The following is a 23092-nucleotide window of genomic DNA, read 5'->3' as shown; positions in this document are numbered from 1 at the left end:
TCCCAGGCCATGACGACTGTCTAAGATGGTAAAAGGTTTACCCTTGACCCCCTTTTTTCTACAAGTCACAGTCGCTGTCTAGTTATAAGTCTTCAATGTCGTATCAGCCAGGTTTTCCCTCAGTGCCCAGTACAACTTTTGAACTCCTGTCAAATGATGCAAACATGCTCTACTTAGAGTGGGTAACTTTCCCAGTCGACGTTGCGCAACGCCCCTTTAAGGAACCGTGCAAAGTCAAACCAAAGTATCCACGAAAGAAATTAAGGGGATTCATGCGCCAGTAATACTTACAGCTCAACCCCGCGTAGTGTTCATGCTTATTTTGATTTATGGAGAAAACTCAATCGAACAGAATATTGTCGAACACGATGAACAAACACTTGATACATAAAAGTTTGATGATCCGGTTCTTTCGCAGCTATTAACGAAACAGCAAGGTTTTTACGATTTCATAGTATAAATGCATGAAGTGTTGTAGCTTTGCTGAAGAGATTCGGATGAATTCTGGTAGGTAACTAAACAATGCTAAAAGTACTTTCTGTAGGTTAAATTAAAAAAGATACTTTTTAGACATGTTAGATTTCGAGAAAGATTTCAGATATCAGTCATAACCCCATATATCTGATATTGGCACTGGAACATGAGATTGACCAAGATTACCATGCTCTAAATACTAGCGCGGTCATGTGAAAACCGAGCAAATATTACCTATGGGGGAGAACGACCGTTTCCGTTGCGAAATCATTCAATGGAAACGTGATTTTGATATCTTCTTTTTTATAAAAATTTGGAGATTTTTTTTTAGGTAATGAAATCATTGCCTCTTCCAATTTGCGTGTATTTTCATAGAAATATGTGAAACTTTGTTTGATTTTTATCATTGTAATGGTCTTGTTTGACTCTGTTTTGTTTTCAGTTTGATCTCATTTCTGCATTTTCCCATGAAAACTGTTTGTCAAAATCCTCTGGAGCGTGGTGTTAGATTGTGCTTGATCCATGTTGTCTCATATTCGTACATCGTATTAAATTGGTGCCTTCTTAATCTATTCTCCTTTTCACCTTCTAACTAATCACAAGTAATCACGGGTTCTCATGCAGCGAAGAGATTGTTCCAGATTACATGGTTTATGTGCTTTCAAAATATTTGAATTGCTTGATCTTATAGAATTAGTTATTTAAGCTTATTTTGACAAAACCGTTTTGCCCATCGCTTAGATGTTACAAGGGGCTTACGCCTCAAGGACCTAAATGATCTGTATCAAACCTCAAGCGATAAAAAGTAAAGAACAATCAGAGGTTAAAGAGCCGATCAATAAACATTAATGACACACTTTTCATATGTCAAAAGTGATGAAGATGCATTAATTCTTTGTGTGTATTCACTGAAGTAACATCGATTGATTTAATGCTGATGTATAAATTTAAACTAAAATAATTAAACCATGGATCTGTCTATCTTTTATAAATAAATGTTAATGTATGTGCCTACAATATTTGATTGTACATCATTAAAAGGTGCCGTTTCAATGCAGAGATCAATATTTAATGAAGAAATATGAAAACAACATTTTACTATGCAAGAATCGCTATAACTACGATTGGTAAAATCATGCTCTTTAAATTGCTCTACTGTCGTAGGGTGTCCATACTAGTGCGTGCGTGCGTGTGTGTGTGTGTGTGTGTGTGTGTTTGTCGCGAACTTACTGAACACAATTACTGTAGGATTCAAAACGTAATTAAACTTTGTTTTCGAGGTGAGTTCTAAGAGTTAATTAACAACGTACATACAGACAAACAGAATAGAAACAAAATATTAATTTTCTTAATGTGGAATTTCAATATGTTCTCGTTGAATTCTCGTTATGGGTTCTATGAAATATCCTAGAACACCTTTACCACCAAAGACGACGTGAAACAGGTTACTTAATATCAGCATTCACGATCATTATCATGTCATATCAAATATACATCATGTTCATGAAAGATTAAGAAGGTAATGGGTGTGGTCTGAAGATAGACTAACACAATGTCACGATTCGTAGTTCGATCATTTTTGTCTCTAGGAATTATCTGACAGGAGGCCACGCTCTCCCTTCAAACGGGGTCAGGAAAATAAGGGTGGTGGTAAGGTAGACTAACTCAATTTATTCAGCTCATCTTTGTCTTGAGAATGACTTGGAATGACTACAATTTAGGTCTTTCAAAAAGAGAGACAAAATTATCAAACTCCGAAAACTGGTGGCGGCAAAGACGACGCCACCCCTCAACAGCTGCTGTCTTCTTCTCTCTATATCATTTCTAACTTTAACTAGCCCCGCCATCAAAGAGGATAAATTTGATCAGTAATTCATGAATTCCGCTAGCAGTGGGCAGCATCCCGAGGTCGAATCTAAGAAGCGTGGGAAGAGAGTGACGTACTTCAACGTCAAAGGAAAGAATATTATAACAATAATGAAAAAATGGTAATGATAGAAATGATAACAATTACATCGGTCAAAACAGTGTATCGCGCATGTCTGTTTGTCGTCGCTGACACCCAATGACATCGTCGAGATGAGAGGCAGGCAGGATGATGAATAAACTTGACGACGAAACTGAATATTATTGGACCCGTTGAGAGATAGGAGGAACTGAAATATGAACGGGTGTGTAAGACTGACATACATCGTGTATGTTCCCTGCAGGGATGGAAAATTTGTCCGAAAATGAAATAAAGATTTAAAAGTTCACCACAACTTGCGTATCATCCTAAGTTTACCTGGGGATGGGTACCAAAGGTTTCACATGCAGTGGAGGACGAAACATTAAAATGAAATGATGGAATAATATAAATACAAGTGAGAGATTCATGCCACCCACCTGACCAACTGGGCAAGATTCGTGCGTGAGGTGTGTGTATGTAGGGGTCTAGGGCAATTATCCCCTGGACAAGTAGGCCTACTCAAGACCCTTCCCCTGATCCTAACCCTAATCCTTATCCTGAACCTATTCCTAACCCTAACCCTAATCTTTACTCTAACCTTATCACTAACCAGTTTTTATTTGGAGGGGGGGTGGGGGTAATTGTCGGGGGAGAGGGGGCAATTGCCCTGATACAGTATGTAGATGAATGAAACTTTTATTCGTTTCATTTTAACCAGCTCTCATATCATGACATTGTCCAATGCCTGCCCTTAGAATACAGTATATGATTATGTAAGGAATCTATATCTCCTTCTTTCCCCTCCTCTCTCTATCCCTCTATATTAATACTTATGAATATAATTTTGCATGAATTTATAAATGGTTATCAAATGTATACATGTGTTCCTGTGAATACACATCGTGAAGAAGTTTCTTCTTTCCATCATCACGGAATTTTACTGCAGAGCCCGCAAAAACACTCCAGACTTCAGGCATAGTATCTTACTTCATAGTCTGTTGTCTGTCCTCTCTTCCGATCCAGGTACTGAAGTGGGGGCTAAAGTGCGTCATGGATCACTCCGCCGTGTCCCTACCTCTCCATGCTGGCAGTCAGCGCCTTATTTCTCGGGTCCCTGGCGTACCAAGGTGAGGCGGACGCGGGTCGACTGTTGCCTCATTCCGCTGCTAGGGTTAATCCTTCCCGAACCAAACTTTTTTTTCTCTTTCCCTCAGTTCTTTAGCTCCAACACCTCTACTCAGGTGATCCTAGACAATGAGGGTTGTGGCATAAATGATGGAAATCCTCGTAGAGTGTTGAGTGACAACGTACGCCTAGCAGCGTTAGAACAGTTCGCTGACTCAAGCAAAAAGCGAAATATAGATTTAACACTCTGCATGGGGTAGGGGGACCTTCAGATATTATGAACGGTTTGATTCTTCATAATCGAAGATTATGTTACAATGTTTGGAAGTTTCAATATCCAAGGACACTGGCTTCATTTCTACATGTCTATATTCTTGTCTTTATTTAATCCTGGCAGTCAAACATCAGACAAACTCCTTATTGAAGAGTGAAAAGAAACGAATTGTTAATGAAAACGAAGCACAAAGTCCCTGCACTGGGAACTAATGACTTTTACCTAACACTGTGTTGCGGTGTCTTCAGGATCTCTTGAAGAATTCATAACTACAATTTCTTGTTTCAATCATTGAATTGATTGACACTATTGCGTCGATTACCCATTCAATAATCAAGGTATGAGTTACGATCTTACTATTATCGGTTATGTATCTGGTCTATTTTCTTTGTAGTTTAGACAGCATGCTAACTTAAAATCCCCCCTTCGCTTATTTCGTTGTAACTCCACAGATACAACAAACTGTGGGTACCAAAGAGTCGATCTTGCTCCGGAGTTCTCCATAACTGGAGGGCGCTTCGCCCAGGACGGGGAGTGGCCGTGGCAAGTGGCCTTGCTGAGAAATGACGGGTTCCTCTGTGGCGGTCAGCTCATCAAGGAGGATTGGGTTCTGACGGCCTCTCATTGCATGTACGCAGCATTCTCTGTATAACAGACTTACCTCAAAGGGATGATACAATTCAGTTCAATTCAATTCACTTCAGTTCAATTCAATTCAATTCAATTCAGTTTGATTCAATTTTATTTTATTTTTCGACAGGAACATATAAACATCACTTTTTTTTTGGGGGGGGGGGTAACAGAAGGTGCGTAAAACTATGCAGGATGAAAAGAATGTACAATGATTGTAGCACCTTACGATGATTATATACATTATCATAAAACTCAAGTGATTAGAAATAAGTAAACAATATGCAAAATTCGAAAAATGGAGGGACCCACTAAAAAGACAAAGCTTGTAGGATGTGGGCCCCTCAGAAGAAAAACATCAGTTTAAAGCAAAGGAAAAGTCTGGAAGCCCACTAGAAAGAGAGATCAACAAAACAGACAAATATAGACCTACACACGAATAAACATGAAACGGGACTAAAATAGGAGTAACAGTACAACGGAGAGTTGACTATGAGACGAGACAAAATGAGACAAAACTAGGAGAACAGAACAGAACAGTACAGTTCTGGTCGAGATGGGGATTCAGTTTTTAACTTTTTGTGAGAAACTTAGAAACCACCGATATGAAACATTAGAGAGCATAATAATGACTCTAAGGACAATTCAAAGTTTATTTGATGAAAATCGGTTTTGAAATGGCTGAGAAAACCAAAAGCAAAGTAGTCCTAATAAAAGGTGGGTCCCATCTTTTATTTGGACTGCCATGAGGAAGTTGGATGTTGGTGAATCAGCCACTTTGTGAAGATATTTATTCCACTTGTGCTTACTTTAGTCCACATAAAGTTTACTTTACTGGTCATCCCAATGATGACAGTCCTATATAGTAACTAACTGTTAGTCACCACAATCATACTTTCATTAAATAAGACAAAGCCGCAGTGAATAGATACATTGCATGTACATAGAATTATGTACGTAGGCCTACATAATCTGTATTTTCCTAGTATACATCTCTCTATCTCTCGTTTATTATACGTATATACAAATAAATTCTATATGAATTCCTTGCACAGAACGCATCTCAACGATCCCACGTCTCATCGCATCATGATGGGGAGTACTAATCTGAACAACTTCACGGACGAGCCGCACACGCAGATCCGCAACGTGCTCGAGTTCTACGCTCACCCCCAGTACTCGACGCTCATCAGTGACTTCGACCTCGCACTCATCCAGCTTCAAGAGCCCTTCGATCTCGATGATTACGTCACCACCATCTGCCTCGCCCGTCGGGGCATGGAGTCCATGTACGATGCTGGAACCGCGGTCTGGGTGACTGGATGGGGCGCGAAGAAGGACATGGGTAAGTGAACGTGAGTCCTGGTGGAACGATAATTTCTTGATATAACAAACAAGGTCTATTCACCCACGTCTCTGGCCATTTTGTGCCCGACAACACATTTTGCTAGCTGTATATTGAAATTCATCAATGCCTCATTTGACTGTACTCAAACATTGCCAAAGTGTTCATAGAATACGAGGATTTGGCAGTTTTTTCAGGAAAGTAAAGATGTTTATGTCCTGATTCATTGCTTAAATAGCGTTGGAATATTTCGTGAAATTCTGTGCTCAGTCCTATTCATTGCGTTGTAGGACACCGAACAATGTCTCATTCAGCAAACTGAATTTTATACCTCTGTTGATAAATCATGGATTTTGATTGGTTGAAATAAGGGACACTCCCGATTTCGGCAATTGCCTATATAGCGCCACAGTGCCCCAAATAGCCCATAAGACTAAACCGCCCCATAGTACATAACTGCCCTCTTTACGACGTACAGGGAACGTACACTGTACGTAATCGGTGCGTATGTACAAGTGTATTTTTAAACGCTTGACTTCCATAGAGAGAGAGGTGACCCATGTCGACGTCTGATGCAATCGCAGTGCAAACGTCTATTGGCAGCGCCTGATGTGTGAACTAGATATCAAGATTGCAATTGAACAAGAAAAAAAATCGTATGATTTTGTTCAGCATTATTATGATATAAAACAGACTGTTTTGATTTGGAGCAGAGTTGACATTATTGTCCCTCAGGATCTCAACTTCATGCAACTTTTTATGAGCGAGTTCTTCTTGTCATAGCATGAAGGTCAGATCTCTCGGGGTTTTCGTATCAACAATGCCCAGAAAAACATTCCATATCTGTATAATATAATCCGATTATCACGCGTACAAAAAGAAGAACAAGAATTCAGCGAACCTTGGATGATTTACCCCATATTCCTCACAAGAGGGTATTTTTCTCTTTCTCTGTTTCTTTTCTTTTTCATTAATACTGGATGACAAACCAACCTGAATATTTGTTCGTCTCTGAAGGGCCACTGCCGAAAAAGCTGCACGAAGTGGAGATACCAATCGTTGACCATGAACAATGCCATACCATGTATCTGGGCGAAGATAACATCACCTCGAATATGGTTTGCGCTTCGCCCGAAGACGGAGGCAAGGGGGCTTGTGCTGTAAGTCTATACGTGCATAAACGTATATTGTTCAATGGATTAAAAAAAACACATAGGAATGTATCATTCTGGAAGAGATTAATTGAAAAAGTGAAAAAAAAATGTTTAAACGCATATATATTCATGCAAATATATATTGATATATATATATGTCATTTCGTTTTCTTATTTCATCCATTGTGTTTCTTTTTTCACACATGCAAAATAAAATTACAAAACAACACCCTAAATCATCACTAGATAAGGTGACATAAACATTTTGAAAATTAATATGTAACTGTTCGTTTTTATTGTTTATATTATATTGTTTGTATTAATGTTTGATTATATTGATTAAAAAACTTGTAAATGATGTCATACAGAGAATAAATAAATCAAATCAAATCAAATTAGATAAAACTAGAGCAGCAGGGGTAGCTAGGGTATATGACATAAGATTTATTAGACAGATATTCAGAAGAAACAGAGAGAACAAGGCCGCGAACAGGAGGATTTAGAACTAACTGAGTAGACAATAGGAGTGACCATGACCCTTTAATGATGCATAAAATTGAGTCAAAACAATCCAGTGACAAACAATATTATGTGTCATGCTCATTTCTTGACAAGGACCATCGGCTAGATCTCAATTTTGGATAAGATACTAATTGTCTACCCCATCACAATTAATTGTATTTGCGTTTGAGTTTGATGCACAACTACAACAGACGCAAGGCCCTTTTTCAGTGGAAAATTACACGCATGAATTTATACTATACCGTGTTTGTATCACTCCATATGATTCTTAACATAATCATATGTATGTATATTGCTTTTTTAGTCATCGCGAATCTTTATACAGAGTGGCCTGATAAGCATAAAATACACATATATAAACAGAATAAGATGGACAAAATAAGTTTCAAAACGACTCAAGGTAGACACACATCAAGCATTTAGGATACTTAGTAAGTAAAATTGCACATTCATGAAGACTTAAAATAGACTAACTACCGGTCTTCCTCAGGGCTCTGTCTGTGTAGATGTACCTAATTCATCATAGATACATGATAGGCCTATCATTAAGTGCATAATTATATGCTTGGATGCATAAATACTAGGTGTTTCAAAAAACATTTCCCACTTTTAATTCTTAATGATTAAAAAACTAGATATCAGATAACATTGTCATTGATATGAATAATAGCTGAATAGTGTACAATTTGGTTGAAGGTGGTTTAAATATGAAAGCATTAATCGGTTTCATAATATCTCTGATTAATCTCACAGTTAGGTTCCAGATTTTGCTCTATTTTCAACCCTCTGTACAAAATTTCACTTTGCACAGGGGTCAATGGGTGTGTATGGGAGTGTGTGGTTAACACCCTGACAATGGTCCTGAACAATGGCCAGGGTTTGAATTATTTCATTATTTATTTATGAGAAATTCCACTATCTATTTATCTACTATGTATTTTGCTTCCTAAACTCTAAAAACGCCCTGTATATTCATTTCTCCACCCATGTACATTGCCCATGTAGGGTGACAGCGGTGGACCGCTGGTAACTAAGATAGGCGACAAATGGTGGTTGGCCGGTACCGTACTGGGAGGCAATGGCTGCGGTAGCCCGGACTTCCCCAGCGTCTACCAGAACGTGATAGCCTTCCAGGACTGGATAGAGCCAATATTTCGCGGCCGTCACCCAGAGAGTCGTAAGGGCAAAACTCGGGGTGTTTGTTTTTGGGTGCTGTTGTGTCATGTTTTTGTATTGTTTTGACTTGTTGTGGTTTTCCCTTTTCACAGTCTGTTGGCAAATAGACAAAAAGAAGTCCTTGATTATACACACAAACGATATGACAACCCCCAAAATATGCCACAAAAGAGAGCCAAAACAAATATCATCAGTCGGTCCAGAATGTTACGAATGACAAATACAGTATTTGGCATCACATACAACGAGAAGTCGTTGGGGATATTATACAAGGTTAGATGAATTTGAAAAGATTTCAAGCAGTCAGGTCTAGAGAATCTTACGTGAAAAAAAGAAATAATAATGCCCATCTTCCATTTATATCTTTAAAATTCTTTCCTTTTTGTCTATCAATTCAATTTAGTTCAAATGATTTTATTTCCATATGAAGTTTATAAATATAAAATTTCCATATAAAGTAATACAAAGCAATATACAGAACGCTTACGTGAGTACATAACATATCGCGCATTTAGGCATGATACCATTGCCATGGTACCATCATCTGCAGACATGGCGGTGTCTGGACAGTGATGGAAAGGAAAGACCTTTTGTCTTTAGACGTTATCAAGAAACCCTTCTCATGTGCAGACATTGAGGATAAATGGCTGTTCGTGATTTCAGTTTTGAGATAACAGAATGAAGTAGTCTCATAATTGCTTGTAACAATATCACTTCCGATGGACGCGATTCAAAAAGGATTGCGAAAAAGAGGTGTTTGGCATTACACAATGGTTCTTGTTACTGGTCTACTCCCTGACGACAGACTTCTATCCTTAAAGGAGACCTCCGGATGATTTTCAGATTTTTACATTTGAACAACTATAAATTAGTTATACTGAGGACAGAGTTTCAGAATTTATGATAATTGGGATGAAGAATAAGAATATTTTCAAAATTTAGAACAAATTGCAATGAACAAGGATGATGACATGGCAGAGTCACCATAAGAATGCATGAGTTGGGGCTCAAGGAAGCAGAACAAAAGAAGAAGGCATGCATAGATTATACACAGTTGAACTTGCAAGCAAGCAGTATTGTAATGGAATTACACTGCTACATTTCTGAAATATGTGAACCTCCTATGCCATCATCCTTGTTCAGTGTAATTTGTTTAAGGTTTTTCAAAGTATTGTTTCTCTGCTCAAGCACCACAATAAATTTCACAAATCTATACATGGAGTTGTCGATTTGTATACTACATGATGTGAAATTGTGAAAATCATCTGGAATGTCCCTTTAACTTTGCCATCCAGAGACCACTCAATGCACGAAGGATCAATTCAAGTGTAAGGAAGGATGGTGCCTGGACTACTGGAGGAGATGTAACGTGCGAGAAGACTGCCAGCTAGGCACGGATGAGCTTTACTGTGGTAAGATACCCTTCTCATCTGCCAATGTCGTCTTCTGCAACCGTGACTTCATATACTATATCACGACTACGACTACAACCACCACCACTACGACTACTACTACACCATGTGACCACTACTGCTTCAGCCACTTCAACTACAGTAATGATGATATTGCCATTACTACTATACAGGGTCACGGAAGGAGGGGTGGTAGTATACCCCCCCCCCCCCCCCCACAAACACACACACCTTTGGCTCTAAAACCGACAAACGCAACCAATCACGAGCTCTTACCTCCTCCGCCCCGGCAGGAGTACCTCCTCATTATAATGTACATTATACATTATACTGATAACTGTACATCTGGGCCTTACAAGTTTTGCCATCATTTTTTACAATAGTGCAACTACTGCCACTACGAACTATGGCTTCATGATGACGGCACACGGATTTAAACAAAACTTGATCATACGTTTGGAATGCGTTGTCCGAATGTTCTCAAACGCAATTGATGTGTACAGCTAATTTGTTTGCATTCACTGAATATACATAATATTTTATATTGATTAAATTGAATTTGAAGTTGTCTTCCTTTCTAATGCAAATTGTATCTCAGAGTTCGATAGTTTTGAAGGTGATCATTGTCCAGACTGTCGCGTGAATGACTTAACCTATTGTATTATTCTACATTCCTGGAAGATAGATGTTTCTAAAGGCAATGAGTTAACCAGAGAAAAGCCCCCCCCCCCCTTCAAAAAAAAAATGTTATCTTCAGTCACGATAATGCTTACTAATCGTTTATTGCCCCTGCTGTCACAACATTTACGTGGATTTCATATTTTCATTCGTGTGAACTTGACACACGAAGAGAGGGAGCTGAAATTGTTCGACATCCGCTTCGATCGCCGACTCAATCGCCGCACGATCCTCCGCAACGTCACGGTGGCAAATTCCCTCGAGTGCGCCCAGCTCTGCTTGCGCACGATTTCGCCGATGAAGTGCGGTGCTTTCGACACCAGACCAAGCGCCAACAACACCCGACTGTGCTCGCTGGGCAGTGCGGCTTACACCATCCAGACCATAGGGGTGGATGAACAGGAGAGAGACCCCGTGTCACACTTCTCCTTCCGGTTCAGACCCGGTGAGCATCATCCCTCCCTCCAGTCTAACCCATAACCTCCTAGAGACCAGCCATGGTTTATTTATTTATTTTTTTGTTGTTGTTGATATATCACATAACTTGAGCTTTAAGGGATGAAATCCCCTTCAGGTTCAGGCTGACTTCATTTGGAACAAGTCAATACAACAGAAAAATCATCATTTCTCTGTCTCTTCCCTTGATTGGTTTTGTATTTTCATTTCCATCATTCAGTATTAAAAAGCTTCGTGCTAATTCAGTACATCACTGATAATAATCAATTCCTTTTGAATTTATGAAAAAAAAAGAATGAGCCTATTGTATAGACGGACTGGCGTTCATGACAGTTGGAGACTTGCCAGATAGTAGCATACCACATTTCAATAAAAAAAAAATAAATGTGTAAAGATGATCAGCATTAGTGTAGAAAACAAAAGATAAGTACAAAAACTCGCACGGCTTTTTCTGTATGTCAGATTCAATTGAAACACTCCCCTTCTCTGTTTGTTTTCTGTTTGGTTGTGTTCAGTTGAATGTCGGCTTGCACTTTTGTGTGGAGTTAATGACGTGGAAATATGTTAATGAGTGAAAGAAATAATCTCAACTTCAGTCCCCATTTTATTTTCGTAGTTAGAAACGTCGGTATGTTTATAATGTAAAGCCATTGTTTTCCCAAATTGATGTGCAAACAAATGGAAACCTTTGTTTGTAATATTATGGACTTCAAAATATGGGAGAACAACAAGAATTTATATAGATTTCTTCGGTAAAGTCCAAATGGAATGATTGACACAAATTCCGAAAACACAATGATTTTGTTCAACACAGGTTGGTAAATGATAATATGCACTTACTTAATTTTCGTTCTTTTCTGTTATCAAAATGTGCGCTTTATATTTTGTGTTACAGTGATTTCTTGGAATACCTGTATTTGTAAGAACTTTTGTAAATTGGAAAGAAAATTTGAATGAAATGAAATTGACTTTAATACACACTAATTGTGATGATGAAAGTTATGATAACGATTATAATCGATTTGGGACGATTCTTAAGCAAACGAGGATGCACCAGTCGCTGAACCAGGTGCTCGCGTCACCTCGCGTTTTCGTCTTAAAACTTCAGTAAGCTTGAATTTAAACATGAATTTTTGAAAATCTCCCCCTCCCCACTATTGGTAGAACCTGGTAGTGATCCAATCACCGAGCACATTGGGATGATTATGTCGCCAAACTCCATGGGCATCCGGAAGACCGGACAGTTCTTCTGGGTCCTCAACCTTGATGCCCCGAACTCCAACACCATCGTCTTTACCATCCTCTCCGTCCGCTCCTCCGCCGACACCTGCGACAAGGTGAAGAATATGGCCATGCTTGCTGTGAAGCCGGGGGGCAAAGGGCGCCGCCGGAACCGGAAGAACCGAAACAAGAACAAGAACAAGAACGGGAACGGGAACGGGAACGGGGAGGATGAGGAAGGGCTCAGTTTCTGCCTGGGCGAACTCTCAGAGGGCGACCAGTTCCGGATCCACACACTACAAGCCCGCGTTGTCTTCTACACCACGCACGCCCGACGATTCGCCTTCACCATGGACTACAAGCCAGGTGACCTTAGAAATCACAATCAGTGATTTTGTGCTTTTGAGTTGTAAAATATCTACAAAACACACAAAAGTACACACACAAACACACACAACACACACACACATAGATATACAGGGCACAAGAATCTGCCTGATCACTTTGGTTGTTTTTGCTCTTGTTTGTCCAAAGTTTTGCGCAAGGAATTCTTAGTTATACTTTCAATTTATGTATTTCGCAAACCCTGGTGGGTAAGCAATTTTCGTTCAAATTTCAGACAGAGAGCACATTCAACACTGAGGACATCGGTGTGCACTCATCAAAGTATTGTTAAATGTCCCTGATGAAGCTAATTAAAACATGACCGAAACGAGGAGGAGGAGGGGTTATCCACAGGACATCATTTGCAGAAAAGATGATGTGGATATCATCTGGGAATTTCTTACTTCATCGATCTTGTCCCATTCACCACGAGTCAGTTTTGACATCTTAAAAAAGCGGTTTGTTTACTCCACCAAGTAAGGATTATACGACAGATATAACTGAACTTGGGATTTACCGACAAAGGTGACAAGGGCAAGATTTTGTCCCTAGCCCGCTACACGCTAACATTCCCCCATTTATTTTCCACATCATATAAACGTGTTACATGAGCTGAGTTTATGAAAGCTCAGAATATACTGGGTACATAACAGTTTGAATAAATCCGTATCAAACAAAAGGAGGCGGGTTGTGTGTGTGTGTGTGTGTGTGTGTGTGTGTGCGTGTGTATGCGTGTTTGTGTGAATTAATGAGTGTCGTGCTTATGCTGTGACAAAAGGCGTGTAGATAATGTAGATGAAACGAAGATACAGTTCGGTAGACAATTTCTGGTGCAGTAGTCGGAAATAGGCGGGAAGGTTTTAGACAGTTCAGGCTTGAATTAGGATGAGAATTATACTAGATAGACATATAGATAAATGAATAGATGAATCAGTAGATAAGATGAGGCAAGATTAGATAAGATAAGGTAAGATAAACATATAGATAAATAGATACGAAGATAGATAGAATATGTTTCAAGAGAATTGTATTACAGAGACAAAGCGACACAAAGGGAGAAACTTTCCGTAAAACAAGATAGGAAGTCATAGTGGGATGACCGTCATGTCACGGGCTTCCCGCAGTCACAACTCCTTTTCCTTTTCGACCACAGAATACAACTGCACCAAGACCCTGAAATCAGGGGGGCGAATCAGATCACCGAACTATCCCAACAAGTACCCGCCGACACTCGAATGTCAGTGGACATACAGGGCTCCTAGAGGGAAGATCATCAGTGTTGAAATGGATGATTTCTTCGTCGAGAAGGTCCCAGAATGCGAGTATGACTACGTAGAGGTATGCTACTTTCACTTTTCATTTACTCTTTTTTTTTCTCCATTGGATTGTATCGTGTTTAGTGCGTAATTGTGTTTAATTTACTTTTAAGATTATGTCATTGTCCTTTGTGTGAAATTGCGAATTTATGTATCAATAATACTTAACCTAATCATCGACAACTCCTTAGAAATTCTCATTCAGTCGCATGTTCCCTGAGAAGGAGACCAGAAAGAAGTGTCAAATGAATTAGAGAATTAAAAATACGCTTTCTTGAACGCCTCAATGAATGGCCGAATGAGTGAGTGTGTGAGGTAGTAAGTGAGTGGGTGAGTGAGTGAGTGAGTGAGTAAGTGAGTAATTGAATAAATACCTTGACCTTTTATCTGCAATCATACAGGCTCTTGTTTATGGTTCAATAACTCAAGTCCGTGCACCGGGGTGTACAAGGCTCCTGACCGAAGTTTTGGTCTCTGTCACGGAAGAAAATTGGGCCCAGTCCTTCTTGATACTTCCATTTTCGACAAAATGTTTTCCCTCATCAACGTAAAATTAAAAAGAAATAGATTTTTGTTCTTGCAGTATTAGAGTAAGTACAACTCTCAAACGAGCAATTTCTTCTCTTTCAACAAAGAAAGAACTCAAATTCAGTGAAATTACCTAAAAGCCTTGAGATATTAGCTAAATATAATCATTTAGCATAGTTGAAAGTAGTGTTCATGTATAATATAACTAATGAATCACAGCGGGGGGGGGGGGGGGGGGGAGGCGTTTCACTTTCTTACTTGTGCATTCGCGCATGTGTGGATATTTCTGTGGAGTTTATATTTGAGCAAGTGAGAATCTCGTAATGACATTGATCTAGGGAGATAGCATGTTGGGGATATTTTGTGGAGATGGGAGCAGAATAAAACATGGGCACCCCCAGCACTCTATTCATTTCAAAGCTATTCGATATTTGATATAAACCGAAATGCGATTAAAAAAAAAAACAGACAAAGAACGGCATGCGATTTGTGAATATAGACAAGATCATGCAAACAAACGTCTTCCCTATATTGACATGCGGTAGATGTGTCAGAAGAATACGCATATTATGTACTCTCGGCGAGGATTCACCTTTGTAAACATTGTTTCGGTGGGCGTGTTGGAATTCTGTTGTATATGGAGGCTTGAGGTATTTCACTCCTTGCACCATGGGTGTAGTGGCAGTGGTGCATGGATTTTGATTAGGCTCAGAATCTGAGCATTTCATGAAGAAACTGCTAATGTAAAAATACTGTAAATTAAGGGTCAAATGTTATGTGTTATGATACATCACGTACACTTCCTTTTGACGACATTGATTGTAATTTGTCTGTGAATTTCTAGAATAAATGATATGTCGCTATTTATCCATTGAACAAACAATTAAAGATATCTTATAACGGCAGAAGATCCAGTCAGTGGTGGTTATTTCCCTTGAACGCGATTTTTCTCTGTGTTGAGATATCTGCTCGACCCGGAGAGTAAGCTCCCGTTTCCGTTTGTCGTTTTCTAGTTTATGGAAACTATCTTTTTAACTGAGAAGATTATTGTATTAAGCCCTTAAAATGCTTAATTCACTGGACAAGACTCGAACCAGATACTTGAGATAACCCACGGCGTTTCCACTATGAATCAAAATTATAAAGTCAAAGAGAAGATTTTGAGCATTGGGGGTGAGACATCAAAAATAGCTTCCAAAAATGACCCCAATCCTCACCCCTCTGCTTAGTCCCATTTCATTGAAAACTGGGTATGCGCGGTGTTAAGTCAACACATTCATCCATCAGTACGGATTAAAAAGAATGAAAAAAAAAACTTACTGTGCTGTGTGCAGTTCTTTTCTGCATATCAAGCTCACAACCCGCTATCCTGAAAAAAAAGTAGCTGTTTTCTTCCGTATGCGCAGTGTAGAGTATTGAATAATGAAGTGTTTTTCTGTGTAACTAGTATATCCATAAGAAGTGCTCCGAACTGCATTTTCCTTCGCAGGTGTACGATGGAAGTACAACCGAAGCGCCTCTGATAGGAGAGAAGAGGTGTGGTCGAGACTTCGGGGGTCCAGTCCGCTCCACCGGCAACTTTCTCCTCATCGTGTTCGTGTCTGACTCGGAGGTCTCCAAGACTGGATTCCAAGGACGCGTCAGCTTCGAAAGACGTGAGAAAACCGCCACCAAGAATGCATTGAGTTGCCAATTTTTTGTTTTGTTTTGTTTTGTAGCTTTTCCCCAGTGGAAAAATGCATGTTACATTGTGTACAAAGATCTCTATATATGGGGCTATTTTGTAGCTGAAATCCACGATTTTTTGTTGTACATATTAATTAATTTTGGGGCATTATGTTTACAAAAGTTAGTTTCTCTTTACTAAAGATTATGTACACAATACTTTGCTGTTCTATGAATGCGCGTTTATTTCGTGGTATTTTTGTGTATAATGGCTCGAAACACCAGTTAAAGTGCTCCAGGAATTTAGTACATGACCGGTATTTTTATTATAAACAACATAATGATAACTTTGTACTTCCAGGTTATTTTTTTCATTGAACCCAGTTCTGCTGTTTCCAATTTTTCAGCCCGGAGACCGTACTCACAGCGGCTTGTGGCTGGAGATGGAGACGTTAACAGCTACGCAGCGGCAGCCGATTCGGACAGCAAAGTTTACCTCTATAGCCTTTGGGGTACAGGTGCCGGAGCGCTATTTGTAATCTCTGTGCTGAGCGTGGTATGCTACAAGCTGAAAAAACGGCTGGACGCGACGACTGCCCTTGTTCGAAATATTAAAAGAAACAACGTCGTGTTAGATTCACACTGAGTGTTACATACTTCTAAATCCCTGTACATGTAAATAGCTTTAACATGTGTATTTGCCCATACGTTGCATTTTCATGCAGTACCAGTTACAGTTTCATGCTATTGTAAAGCACCAGTAGATTCCTTAAACTATACACCTTGCTCAAGTTGATTCCTGTAAGAATAGTTATGTGATTTAAATAGGACAATCCAAATATCGTGTGGACTGTACGACGATCCGAGAGTACTGGAATTTGAATTCAGCCCCTTCAGTACTGATAACAAGTTCAATCAAATTCATTATACTATATCCGACGAGATGATGGCGTAATTGTCCCACAACACTCGTATGCTTTTATCATGCAGATTTTATGAAATCACTCTTCTTGTCAAATTGTTCAGCTACTACCACCGCTCCTAACTCGGTATAGTTATCACCGCTAATTCTTCTGAACATTATGCAAATAGTGACTTTGTTCATCTTTCTTGATGTAATGTTAAAAGAGAAATTTAGTGAAGATTTGTGAGCAACCGAAAAAGAATCTTGCAAGGGCATGATTTGATCGTCTCATGTAATTTTTATTACATGCGACCATCGCCGATAATGTTATGACTATTCTAAGGGAACGTGTGGAAATCAAAGTTTCTTAACTTTCCTATTCTCAGAGTGAATTAAATGACACTCTTCTACTTGGTTATATCTACTCTGTATTATCAAGGTCTACTCGACCACCGAGTATATTTCATTCATATATCGCTCCATTTATCTACATGAAATCCCTGCTTGAGAATTTTTTTGTATATTACTTTTTACAGCTGAGTTCTCATGCACAATTTTTCAGTTATTGAAAAACAAAGCATGTTCTCGTACCAAACGTAATGGTCGCTAATGCTTGTACATAGCTTTGAAATGGAAACTATGCTATAATTCAAGTTTTTGTATCCACAGAATAAGAAGGAACACGTTTCGCTGTGCATTTGTAATGGCATACTGGCATATATAAGACTTCCCATGTGTGCGAGTATACTCTCGGGAGGTTCTGCACGGTACAGGAAGAAGAAGAAGAAGAAGAAGGAGGAGGAGGAGGAGGAGGAGGAGGAGGAGGAGAAGGAAGAGAAGAAGAAGAAGAGGAGTAGTATAAGTATACATGCACAGACTATGTCCATTTCGGGTTTCATATTAAAAAAAAAAACGGGTCCGCGATAAAATTGGTTTATTGCTGAAAGAGTTCAAGTATAGAAAAAGACAAAACAAGACAATGAGAATCGACCAAGCAGCAATGTTATTAATAATCATATATATAACATTTTGTAAAGGTAAGAAGCAAAACAAAGGTGCTATTTTATATTGTCATCTGAATGTAATTTACAGCTTTAGCTGTCCCTTTGGGGGTGAAGACACTGTTCAACTTTGTAGCTTGTGGGTTATTTTGAATAATGCTGTCTATGAGCAATATTTTGATGATCAAACGGCTGACAAAAAAAAAATGCCCTAGAATGATAAGAGGCACGAAATATAGCCATGCTGATAAATCGTTCTGAGATATTTTAATCTGATGCGAACTGATCAATGCCAAATTAAAGGGAGTGTACAGTTCTGGTCGAGGTGAGAATTTAGCTTTTAACGTTTTGCGACATATTCAGAAACCACTCTATGAGATGTCAAAGAGCATGCAATTCTAAGGGGTATCAAAAGTTTATTTGATGAAAATCGGTTTTGAAGTGGCTGAGATATCCAAAAACAAGGTGAAACAAAGAGATCCTAATAAAGTTGTGGCCTGTCGCCTTTTATTATTATCACTTTTTTGGATATCTCAGCCATTTGAAAACCAATTTTCATCAAATAAACGTTGAATCCTTCTTAAGAGTACATGCTCTTTCATATTTCATTCAGGTGTCTCATTATGTCACTTAGGAATGTAAAAAATATGAATCCCCACCTCAACCAGTACTGTACAGCCCCTTTAAGTGCGACAAACTGAATTACTTTTTCCTGGAGAGCTAAAGAGCATTTTCATAGCTGTATATGTAAGCCACATCAGAAAACTTGTTCAGGTAGAATCGTTCAGGACACATCTTCAAAATTTGAAACGTCGTTTAACGATGTATCAAATCCTGACAGGTTTGAAGGGCAATTTTCGATTAAAATGCGTGTTGAAAGTCTTGCAAATATTGCAGAATCATCCAGTATTTAGGGATTAAAGTGGCAACAGATAGTGGAGTACGTTTCTTCCTACATAATTGGGTAGGCTTTTCCACGTACTAGCAACATGTGTTTTCAAACTGAATATCTAAATCTCTATTCAGAGATTGAATTGAAGTGAAATTTAAGTTGAATGATAAAGCTTGTTTTTGATAGATGTTAGAATTCTGTTAAGTTTTCATGACAAGACCTATGGCAAAAACAGTGCCTAAATCATTGTAAATAAATCCGTTGTAAACGTCATTTTGGAAATAATTTCAATAAACTTACAGCGCCTGTCTCTTTATTTTGTTTATGCCCATAGAAAACAAATTAATTCGTTTCATTTTATTTCCAACAAACAAAGATACAATGACAGTAAGACATCTAGATATACATAATCAGTATAATGCCGGAAAATACGCTGAGATGAAGTGCAATAAATGTTGTGACTTTTATGACAATACGAATCAAATTGTTAGAAATGGGGAGGCTGATAAAAAGCAGAGCTTCTATTTTGCAGACTCCTCATAAATAATAACTACTTACTGAACTAACAAACTAGACAAATTGCCTTTGGAAAAAATACCAAACAAACGCATACTTATACACATACACATACACATGCACATACACATACACATACACATACACAACGCACAAACACGCGAAACTAACACGAGCCAGCTCTCTTGTTAGAAAGAAAAAAGGTTAGCTTTGAAGGAGTAGGACAAAGAAAAGGGTTACACGTCGTCTTCTTTTTTTCTCTCAGTGAGAGAGAGAGAGAGAGAGAGAGAAGGATGCTTTTTTTTAGACTGTGAAACCAGTCTATACGTGCGTGACAACGAAGATAAATAGCAAGGTAAAGATATAAAAAGAATGTGACTAACCTGTGATATTTTCAGATTCAGTTTGTTTAATTTTCCTCTTGAATAAATGATCAAAATATGCCAAGTCAACCGCAACATTCTCATCAAACTATATATGATAGTACTTAAAGAGTACTTACACGATTGCATGAAAGCAAAACACACGTATATCGCATTTTAAGGTACAGTACACTCTTAAAGAGGAAATCCCCCCCAAAAACATAAATAAATAAAAGAAAGAAAAAAAACCACAGAACATTCCAAATGTTGCAAAAATCGGATAAGAAATAAAGAAGATATGAAATGTTGAAATTTCACTTTTCCTCGGAAAGCATTTCTTGAACAGTACTTATGAATATTAAAATGAGCCAGTAGATGATGACATGCCCTTACAATTTTTCATGTATGTTATATATGAAATTCAGAATTTTTTTTCAACTAGTACATTTAAAAGCATATTTCATTACCAAACTATGTCAGAGGTAACATTTCTTTTTTTTTATTTTGGGTGGGTTAAGACAAGTTTAATATCTATACAGCTGAAATATGAGACTTTTGTCATTTCTGTATATGAAATTAATAAGAAATTGTGAGAGCATGACATCCTCCACTTACTGATTTGAATAATCATAACGACTGGTCAAGAAGTGTTTTTCGAAAAGTTTGAAATTTTAAAATGTCATATCTTCCTTATTTCTTATCCAATTTTGATCATTTTATGCACTGTTTTCTGCAGGGTATTTTGTCTCTTTCTTTTTGAATTTATAAACATTTTGAGTGGATTTCTTCTTTCAATACAAAAATGAAATTGCAAATCAACATATTAAGGATCGTCACTACTGCAAAAGTTTGCTTAATGTTAAATTCAACACTCAAAATGATAGATTTGCCATTTCCGAAATGGTAGGTTAAAATTTTGAGAGTTGATATCAATATTTTTTTTTTTTTCGATGGTGATTATAATCAGAGGAGACAATCATCGACAAGCAGTTTGCTTGACTGGGATAACGGCTTTGGACAAAAAAGTGTCTTGTAATGCTCTTTTCTTTTTCTTTTCTTTTTTGTACAATAGGAACAAAGCACACACACACATACACGCAAGTATACACACAAAAAAAGAAAAAAGAAAAAAGAAGGCAAAGAAGTAAAACTGTACAGAGACGAATGCGAGGTGACATAGATTGGAATACCTGAATTGAGAACGGGAATTTAGAGGAGATAAGAGACAATAACAATGTTAAGTAATTTGATGCTATATTCTAATCATTGAAAGCGATTTACTTCCATAGTTTGAACCGATGACAATGAAAAGCTTATACTTTTGAAAAAAGTATGATTACGAAGCTCTGTGATGTGGAAGTAAATTAGTGAGCTATAGGCTGTATTTCGAGAGGTAGGTTTATATTGCAAGGAAAACTTTCATCTCTTCTTTAAAGATTATTCTAAACATTGAAGAAAAGAACTGCACCTTTAAGATCTTCATATAGTGAATTCTTTTTATCAGGTATATGGCTATGTAAAGATTGCTTTTCTTCTGAAATTTTATGATTTTCTCAAGGATTATCAGCTACATGTGGGTACTAAAAGGATATGAATGGATGATGGAGTTTGAAATAGAAAAAGAATTATCGTTGAGTTGAGTGACAGAAGGTTTGTATATCATGCAAAAAGCTAGTTCATTTGTCAAGCAGTATGACATTGTTTCATAGATGAATACAAATCTACCAGGGTGTCTCCAAATAGTGACAAAAGACCCTAGTACTTTTGTTTAATAGACCCTATTGTCGTGCTGGGGTAGGAGTTGCTAGATAAAAACAAAGAGTAATGATTTGTAGTTACGGTTGGCTTGATTAGTGTGGGCTTCGCGGTGGTGTTGTATAGTTGAGAGTGTGGGGCAATAGGCAGCAAACGTGATGCGGGTAGAGACGCCATGGTGTGGGGTGGATATACCAATATCACATCTATCTAACCGCTGGTCGTTGCTGTTCTACATAATCTCGTTTGTAAATAGTGCATTCTCAGCTGAAGAAGTAGTAATAAAAAGATATATAGAATATTACATGCATCATGTTATCTTTGCGAGTCTCGCCGTAAACCTTGTTTTGTTTGTCTTCTTCATTTTGCTTTGCAATTAATGAATATTCGTTGAGAGTTCCCTTTCCACGGAAGACAAAATATATCAAACAATGAGGGAAGCATCATAAGTTATATTGTCGGGGACCAGCCATTTCTTATTAGGTAAAAACTGCAATAGAAACTTTCACTAAAGTTATCTGCGCTAAAGTGGAATGAAGTATATATCACACCTCGTGATGCTCGTTATTCCCAGGATTCGTTAATCGTAAATGAAACAAGGTTCGTTATTCTGAAACACACGAATTCCAGATACCAACAGATGTTCGTTAGTCCATAAATGAAGTAGGGTTTGTTGATCCGAATATTTTGTGGCGTGATCAGGAAGGTTTGTAAATCCGAGAATGAAATACATAGTGGCTCGTTCTTCCGAAGGTTCGGTGGTCCGAAAATAGCAAAGTGCGTAATTTTGAAAAAGAAAGAAAGAAAGAAGAAGCTACGACAAACCTTAGGAATTGTGCAACTTATTTTTTTTTTCAGGTTAACGACATTTCTGAATAACGAACTTTTTTTTCTTAATTTTCGGACTTACAATAATGTACGAACTTCGGAACAACTTGCATTCGCATCAACGAATTGTAACCATCTGGTGTAATCATAGATTAGCTTTGAGACAAATACGATTCAATTTAAACCGAAATGCTGACACAACTTACATTTCCCTGAATACTAAAATACAAACAGGCCCACAAACGCGAATCCTCGAGTAGAATTATGAAAGTGAAATTTAGTACCACTAATGCTAGTGCATACACTGCCCAGCGTTCTCAGACGTGTGGCGGTCAGTACCAAGAGAATGAGCGAAGATGTACTTCTAGGTTGACGGTCACGATAGCACAAGGCTAATGACACTTTTGTTGAAAACAAACATTTTTGTTGGCTCTAACATTTCTGGCTTGGAACACCATAAACCGAAGAAAGATTCTTCCGGAGAAGACATTATTAGATACATGCTAGTTATAACATCGCGCCGAGA

General features: G+C 38.2%; 1 protein-coding gene across 1 annotated transcript; it reads left to right on the top strand.

Annotated features, from left to right (window-relative positions):
- The first annotated feature begins 3503 nt into the window (after window positions 1–3503).
- On the top strand, window positions 3504–17348 carry LOC139731177 (uncharacterized). Its single transcript, XM_071642057.1, has 11 exons — window positions 3504–3549; window positions 4274–4451; window positions 5507–5796; window positions 6814–6956; window positions 8478–8649; window positions 9944–10060; window positions 10911–11183; window positions 12359–12781; window positions 13953–14137; window positions 16133–16298; window positions 16716–17348. Exons 1-11 carry the CDS (start codon window positions 3504–3506, stop codon window positions 16952–16954), a joined length of 2232 nt encoding a protein of 743 aa, XP_071498158.1. The 3' UTR covers window positions 16955–17348.
- Window positions 17349–23092: the final 5744 nt, after the last annotated feature.

The sequence above is a fragment of the Diadema antillarum genome, unplaced genomic scaffold (genome assembly GCF_040938485.1).
Source record: "Diadema antillarum isolate AM-2024a unplaced genomic scaffold, OU_Dant_1.0 seq00000364_RagTag, whole genome shotgun sequence".
NCBI classification, from domain to species: Eukaryota; Metazoa; Echinodermata; class Echinoidea; order Diadematoida; family Diadematidae; genus Diadema; species Diadema antillarum.
This window is presented reverse-complemented; position numbering and strand designations above follow the sequence as displayed.

Bases quoted from the DNA above. Each gene is read 5' to 3' on its own strand.
- LOC139731177 (XM_071642057.1), top strand. From the start codon at position 3,504: ATGCTGGCAGTCAGCGCCTTATTTCTCGGGTCCCTGGCGTACCAAG. The intron at 3,550-4,273 runs GTGAGGCGGACG...GTAACTCCACAG, and splicing joins CGGGTCCCTGGCGTACCAAG to ATACAACAAACTGTGGGTAC. The intron at 8,650-9,943 runs GTAAGGGCAAAA...TTTGCCATCCAG, and splicing joins CGGCCGTCACCCAGAGAGTC to AGACCACTCAATGCACGAAG.